Source organism: Vicia villosa, linkage group LG4 (genome assembly GCF_029867415.1).
Source record: "Vicia villosa cultivar HV-30 ecotype Madison, WI linkage group LG4, Vvil1.0, whole genome shotgun sequence".
NCBI classification, from domain to species: domain Eukaryota; kingdom Viridiplantae; phylum Streptophyta; class Magnoliopsida; order Fabales; family Fabaceae; genus Vicia; species Vicia villosa.
In genome coordinates this window covers 161,334,808-161,342,749 of record NC_081183.1, presented here as the reverse complement: position 1 = coordinate 161,342,749, position 7,942 = coordinate 161,334,808, and the positions used below count along the sequence as shown (strand labels likewise).

At 32.7% G+C, this 7,942-nt stretch overlaps 1 protein-coding gene across 1 annotated transcript; it reads left to right on the top strand.

The window, feature by feature from the left end:
* Window positions 1-612: 612 nt before the first annotated feature.
* On the top strand, window positions 613-6,171 carry LOC131595752 (methylenetetrahydrofolate reductase (NADH) 2-like). The gene is made up of 12 exons (XM_058868219.1): window positions 613-788; window positions 1,234-1,664; window positions 2,728-2,788; window positions 2,887-2,969; window positions 3,273-3,446; window positions 3,648-3,821; window positions 4,211-4,311; window positions 4,404-4,515; window positions 4,757-4,837; window positions 4,934-5,111; window positions 5,339-5,673; window positions 5,768-6,171. Exons 2-12 carry the CDS (start codon window positions 1,260-1,262, stop codon window positions 5,849-5,851), a joined length of 1,788 nt encoding a protein of 595 aa, XP_058724202.1. The 5' UTR covers window positions 613-788; window positions 1,234-1,259; the 3' UTR covers window positions 5,852-6,171.
* Window positions 6,172-7,942: the final 1,771 nt, after the last annotated feature.

Genomic DNA, 7,942 nt, shown 5'->3' with positions numbered 1-7,942 from the left:
AATCTAGTCGATCATACAAGCAACCAAATCATTATTATTTAGAAGACTAACAGTTGTTTACTAAATTTCATGGTAAATAGCTTGTCAGCTTATTACCACCACCAATAGACCGTGTTTGTAAGTAGCCCACTTACAACCACATGTTACTTCACCACGGACCTTAACTGTGGTTAAATGTGTTAGTAGTGAGATCAAATTCACTCGAAATCAACCTCCACCTCCACTTACCTAACCTAACGTAGCTAAATTTACCAAGCGAATATCACAAACACCCAAAACGCATTTTCATTTCGGTTTCCAAATATATACCACTTAACTCAAATATCGATTAATGGTTATGAATACAATTATTCTTTCAGTGTTTTAATTTAATTTAAAATAATGTTATAATCTTTTATTCTTTAGTTCAATGAAAATACAGAGTTTTTAATGGATTTTCTAAAAATACTTATGTGTGTTTTAAATCATTTTAATATAAAAAAAACATAGTTAGTTATTTTAGAAAATAAAAATAAAATTGAAAGAAGTAAAAAAAGAAGAATTAAACTTCTATATCAGAAATTAAATAAGAGATTTTTGTCGATAGTATATGACACAAAATTTGAATACATATCTCAGATTAACGAGGTTAGTATAGCCGGTAACCCAGTGCCACCAACCACCATTTCTCTCAGTCACACAGATCTAAATCATTCACCTATAAATAACAACAATACACTTCCTCACATTCCGCGCTTCGCTCTCACATTCTCCCTCCTAACCTCACATTCTTCACTCCTAACCATACGGTACGTTTCAACACCTCCTCTTTCTTTCATCATTCATTACTATTCAATTATCATTCTCCTTAATCTTTCTACTCTTTTCAATAACTCTCCAAATTCACGCTCAATTCGCTTTTAACCGTTTTTTCTACTTAGATCTGTAAGAAAAAAAAAGTAATTACCATTTCAGAAACCTCTATTTTTGCTAATGAAATTGCTTAGTTAATTGCTGGATCTACCTGATCTAATTATTAATTTAATCTCTCTAGCACCGACACCTCCAAAAAGGTCGGAGTGTCTATGCGTCAGTGTCGTGTCAGTATCGATATTTGAAATCGATACTGATGCATCTGATTACATTAATTTATTCATTTTTTCAAATTATTACTAGCGTCGGTTCGGGGATCTGTGCTTCATAGGATTTAATTAGTTAATTATTGATTTTAGTTTTGTCTGTTACTTGCTTCAGGAGAAATTTATAGATAAACAATAAAAATGAAGGTGATAGACAAAATTCGAGGATCTGCGGCGGATCCAAACAGAGTAGTTTTTTCATTCGAGTTTTTTCCGCCGAAAACCGAAGATGGAGTTGATAATTTGTTTGAGAGGATGGACAGAATGGTTGCTCACAATCCTTCATTTTGTGATATTACTTGGGGTGCTGGAGGAACAACTGCTGATCTGACGTTGGAGATTGCGAACAAGATGCAGAATATTATATGTGTTGAGACTATGATGCATCTTACTTGCACTAATATGCCTGTGGATAAGATTGATCATGCTCTGGAGACTATTAAGGGTAATGGGATCCAGAATGTGCTTGCTCTGAGGGGAGATCCGCCTCATGGTCAGGAGAAGTTTGTTCAGACTGAAGGTGGATTTGCTTGCGCGCGCGATTTGGTATGGTTGTTTTTTAACTCTAGATTAATTCTTGTTGATAGGACTAGTGTTGATTTATTGGGGTTTCAAGATAATATGTTGAAATGGTATTACTATTAGCATTGTTTTAATGTTTTTTTGGTCTTTTTTGTTATTGTTATGGTTTTCTATTAGATACATGGTTGAGTGAGATGTGAAAAGTTTTTTTATTTTATTATGATTTTAGTATGCTTGGATGCTTTATATCTATATCGATTTTGCCTTCAGCCCTTGATTTGATTAGATGAAATTAACAAAAGTAACTTTTAGTTTGGTTGAAAAAGTTGCAAGTTTTAGATCAAACTTGTTTTCAGAATGAAAAATATCCAAATATTAGTCTTTTAACTAAATAAAATTCATTCTAAATCAGGTTTGTGAAACCCTCACTTGAATATGCACACAATGTGCTTGAAAGTTTAGATTGATTGTGCATTAGGCGCCGTGTTAAGAATCATTCCTAGTTCCAACATATTCTTTCTCTAGCAGTTTTCTGTTTCTTGGAATAATTTGTTCATCAGTTGCTATCTTAACATTTCTATTTGTGAGTGGCTGGTACCGTTATCTGACATCATTGGCCTTAAGTCATACTCCATTTACCTCTCAATAAGTTTTAAATTCTTGGGCTCCATTTATTTTGGTAAATTGATTTCTGTTCGAGCTACTTCTCAGAAAATATTTTCATTAAACCCTTCAATAGGTAACGCTCTTCCGTTGTAAACAGATACATGACACTGCCTAATTCATCTTGCCAGATGACATATGAAAAGATGATACTAATTCTTCTCATACTCGGGATACTCTTAATGTATTGGGGATATTTTCAAATTATTACTGCTCTCAACATAGAAAAATAATCAAAACCTGCAACTGCAAAGAAGTACACCTTTTACAAACCATGCTTTCGAATGTATAAACATCAGTTTCCAATAAGTTATGGAACATTATATTCCATTCCTATTGATGATAAAACCTAAAGCTTAGTTTCATAAAATTTGACATAGATGTCTGGTCTTGAGTCTTGATTTTGTGGTTGCTGATTTTGCAGGTAAAACATATCAAAAGCAAATACGGCGACTACTTTGGCATTACAATTGCTGGTTATCCAGGTTTCTTGCTTATGATATTATTTTTTCAACATTATTATCACGTTCAACTATGTTTTTATGCTCTTCTCACCATCATAATATGTTGTCTTTCTCTTCAGAGGCACATCCAGATGTTATTGGAAATGATGGGTTGGCTCCACTGGAAGGTTATCAAAATGATCTTGCTTACTTGAAGAGCAAGGTCTTGTCTCTAAATCAGAATCCACACTTTTTACTCAAAAGTTTTATTTATTATCCGTTGGAGAATGCAATTTTTGGTAATTGTTTAAATCAGTGACTAGCATGCTTAAACATGTAGGAAAAGAAAAAGATAAATCATAAAAGATGCATGCAAAGTTATTTTTTTCCCTTTTAAATAGAAAATGAAATTGCAAAACTAAAGAGGCCGGGGTGAGCTGCTGCCAAGGCGGCATTGCAGGGAATTTTTGTTCATCTTGCTGTCTTACTTTTGATCTCGTATTCTGAGCTTATGATCCTTTTATAGGTTGATGCTGGAGCCGATTTGATTGTCACCCAGTTATTTTATGACACTGATATATTCCTCAAATTTGTGAACGATTGTCGCCAAATTGGAATAACTTGTCCTATTGTGCCTGGTATTATGCCCATTAACAATTACAAGGGCTTTATCCGCATGACTGGTTTTTGTAAAACAAAGGTAAGCACAATTCGTTTTATAGACCTTCAAGCATTAAATTTTCTAAATATTATATAATCTCAAGGACCCTGGGTTCCACAAAGAAGGCATGATAAACACTTAATTGTTAAGAAGGCTTGTTATATGTTAGCTTTTTACAGATTTGAATTGTTAGTCAATGTCATGAGTTGTGATATATTGTTTCATTTTTAATGAATCTAGATACCAGCTGAGATAATGGCTGCTTTAGAGCCAATCAAGGACAATGAAGAAGCTGTCAAGGCTTATGGAATACACCTGGGAATTGAAATGTGCAAAAAAATTATGGCTCATGGAATTAAGACAGTGCATCTTTACACGCTAAATATGGAGAAATCGGCATTGGCGATACTAATGGTTATTCTATTTTCATACAACATTCTAGCTTGTGATATGTATATTGTCAATTTGTCGTTAACAAACTATCCTGAAAGATTGAACTGTTTAGTGAACACATGACTGATTTTAAATCTAAAAGGCCACCTTCCCGCAAAGTCCTTCAGACTTAGAGTGTGGTAATGCACACGTCAACTTTGTGGAGAAAGGCAATTTTTTATTGGAAGAATGTATGCAATAAGGATCAAACTTTATCCCACTTGGTTATAGAGATTCTAATATACTATTATATCTCAAAACCTCGAGTTTTGGGTGTGAAAGTATGTGAATGAATAATTGTATAACTAACATTTTTTTCACGTTATCTTGGCAAGACTTTACTAAAGTTGATATTGGTTTATTGCTTGCAGGGCCTTGGCTTAATTGAAGAATCCAAAATTTCTAGATCCTTACCTTGGAGACGCCCTACAAATGTTTTCCGTATTAAAGAAGATGTCCGCCCAATCTTTTGGTATTTTATGGTTGCAGCTATTGTGTTGATCCCGAGTAAATGAGTTTGTATTGGTTTAAAGCATTTCTCACTTTCTAAACCAACTATTGTAGGGCAAATCGTCCAAAAAGCTACATATCCAGGACCATAGGATGGGATCAATACCCACATGGGCGTTGGGGTGATGCCGGTAACCCTTCATATGGTGCATTAACTGACTATCAGGTACAGATGACAACTTAGTGATTTTAATATGTTGATTTAGTGACTTTAATATGTTGATGTTACACTTTAGTTTTTATTTGACAATAACAACCAGAAACCCATGCACACAACTCTGAAGTCCTGGGTTCAAACCTGGGACAACGTCTCCAGCCTAAAAATATTAGTGTTTTCCAGTTGAGCTAGGCCTTATCGACACCTTTTTTTTGTTTACTGTTGATATTAACATCTTTATAATGTGCAGTTCTTGCGGCCACGTGCAAAGGACAAGAAGCTTATTGAAGAATGGGCAGTTCCCTTGAAAAGCATTGAAGATATTTATGAGGTAGAATTACTGTAGTTGGAACTTGGAATGTTGTTATGTAGCAATCTTAACCACCGTGCAGGATCAACTAAATTTTTGTTTATTGTTACATATCAGAGATTCAGAATGTTTTGCCTGGGAAAGTTGAGAACCAATCCTTGGTCAGAACTTGATGGTCTTCAACCAGAGACAAAGATCATAAACGAGCACCTGGAGAAGATTAACACGAAGGGCTTCCTTACCATTAATAGCCAGCCAGCAGTCAATGGGGAAAAGTCAGATTCTCCTACTGTAGGTAGGTGGGATGTTGTTTTGTACCCATGAATGGTTTATTTCTGAATACTGGATCAGAGCATTCTAGTTTGTGCAAATTATATATGACAAATTTTCTTATACAAGTTAGATATGAAATTGCGATAATTTCCGGGTGAGAATGTCCAATGAAATTATGATTGAAATTTGAGCGTATTGATATCATCCATATGTTGATGCACTAACTTTTTGTTTCGACATATTGCCCAGGCTGGGGTGGACCTGGTGGGTATGTTTATCAGAAGGCATACTTAGAGTTCTTTTGCTCTAAGGAAAAACTGGACGCACTTATTGAGAAGTGCAAGGAACGCCCATTCCTAACTTATATGGCTGTGAACAAAGAAGGAGTTTGGAAATCTAATGTCGGCCAAGCCGATGTGAATGCTGTGACATGGGGAGTCTTCTCAGCTAAGGAAATATCCCAACCAACCGTTGTAGATCCTGTCAGCTTCAGCGCATGGAAGGATGAGGCATTTGAAAGTTGGTATAGAGGATGGGCTAGCTTGTACCCTGAGGCCGACCCATCCAGGAAATTAGTTGAAGAGGTTAGTTTTTCGACAACCGAATCCTTTAAAGCTTTCACATAACCTTCTTAAAAATACTATAGAACCTATTTGATTCTTTCTAATCGTGTCGCAGGTGGGAAGCAGCTACTTCTTGGTCAGTTTGGTGGACAATGATTACGTCAATGGTGATATTTTTGGTGTGTTTGCTGATTTCTGAAACAATTGTCTTACTATATTAGTTCTTTAACGAAGGAAGTTCTGCGGCTCGGCGAGTTTTTTACTTTATTTTCTTTCTTCCCTTAAACGTGATTATTCATACTATATATGATTGTATGTTGAAGTGGCAAATGAATTGTCTGGAGCATATGGCAAACATCTTAATTTTGTCATGTTTCAGAGTCTCATGAGTAATCTGTAATTTCATTAAATCACATTTATGTTGTGACTTGAAAACAAGTCGCTTATTCCTTTGAATTTGATTGTTGTATGAGACCCAATATTTATTTATAAATATATGTGTGGAAGTAGAAATAGAAATCTGGAGTCTTTATTGCAAGCAGTCTCTTTTTTCTTTATTTATTTCTCTGTTTCTCCCCTCTATTAAGGAGATGTTTGAAATAGTTTACTCAACTAAGTGGAAAATCAGAGCTGTTTTGAGTTTTTGGAGGTTTTGTGTAGACCAGTCAAAGTTTAACCATGAAAAAACAAATAACAAATACTGTTCAGGAAATCCAAAATAAAGAGAATGTTGCAAATTTGCAATTAGAGAACTACCTTTTAGTGACTGATATATGTTTTTTAGTTTGGCATTTATTCTAAATCAGTGTCATTTAAAAGGTTGAGTTTAATTTAAAAAACTATGAAACTAATTTTTTTAAATCAAATATACGCGGATCAAAATGCAAAAATTGTTAAAAAGAGTTTAAAATTAGTAACTAAATCTGTTATGTGTTATATGAATAATTTATTAATACCGCAATTAGCATAATTTCCATTGACTAATAATTGCTATTTTTGTTCATCTACTCGTTTTCATCTAATCTTTTGTATCTTGTAGTTTCTTTTGATGTAAAAAATAATTTATAAAAAAAAATTAGCAAATACATGTCATTATTGTTATGTTAAATGTTAACAAATGAACAATAAATTTGATTGATTAAAGAAACTAGGGATGACAAACAGACCCAAATCCGCGGGGTCCACCCGCACCCGAACCCGAGTCAACGGGTGAAAACCCGAGTTGACTGGGTTTGGGTTCGGGTGCCACCCGATATTTCGGGTGCGGCTTTGGGTAGTGTGAAACCCACGTCCGAAACCCGAAATCACACCCGAATATATATATATATATATATATATATATATATATATATATATATATATATATATATATATATATATATATATATATATATATATATATATATATATATATATATATATATATATATATATATATATATATATATATATATATATATATATATATATATATATATATATATATATATTATAAATAATGAGGAGGGATCAAATTACACCCGAAGAGTTACACCACGAGTTACACTCGTTCAATAACTACATCTCGAATTAATATTTTTTAAATTCAACCGTTGGATTGAAACATAATATCATATAGATCATACCTATAAAGTTTGAGCTTAATCTATAATGATTTACTATGTCATTGAATTACATCAAAATTAACGTTATACGAAAGCTCATTTTGACGTTAATCTTTGGATATCTTGATGTTATAGTAAATCATTATAGATTAAGCTCAAACTTTATAGGTATGATCTATATGATATTACATTTCAATCCAACGGTTGAATTTAAAAAATATTAATTCGAGATGTAGTTATTGAACGAGTGTAACTCGTGGTGTAACTCTTCGGGTGTAATTTGATCCCTCCTCATATATAATATATATATTATATATATATATATATATATATATATATATATATATATATATATATTATATTATATATATATATATATATATATATATATATATATATATATATATATATATATATATATATTATATATATATATATATATATATATATATATATATATATATATATATATATATATATATATATATGAGGAGGGATCAAATTACACCCGAAGAGTTACACCACGAGTTACACTCGTTCAAAAACTACATCTCGAATTAATATTTTTTAAATTCAACCGTTGGATTGAAACATAATATCATATAGATCATACCTATAAAGTTTGAGCTTAATCTATAATGATTTACTATATCATCAAGATATCCAAAGATTAACGTTAAAATGAG

What these genes read in the sequence shown, in the direction of transcription:
- LOC131595752 (XM_058868219.1), top strand. Translation starts at nt 1,260, where the DNA reads ATGAAGGTGATAGACAAAATTCGAGGATCTGCGGCGGATCCAAACAGA. An exon ending in CGGCATTGGCGATACTAATG is followed by an intron (nt 3,822 to 4,210) that starts GTTATTCTATTT and finishes TATTGCTTGCAG; the next exon opens with GGCCTTGGCTTAATTGAAGA. An exon ending in GCATTGAAGATATTTATGAG is followed by an intron (nt 4,838 to 4,933) that starts GTAGAATTACTG and finishes GTTACATATCAG; the next exon opens with AGATTCAGAATGTTTTGCCT.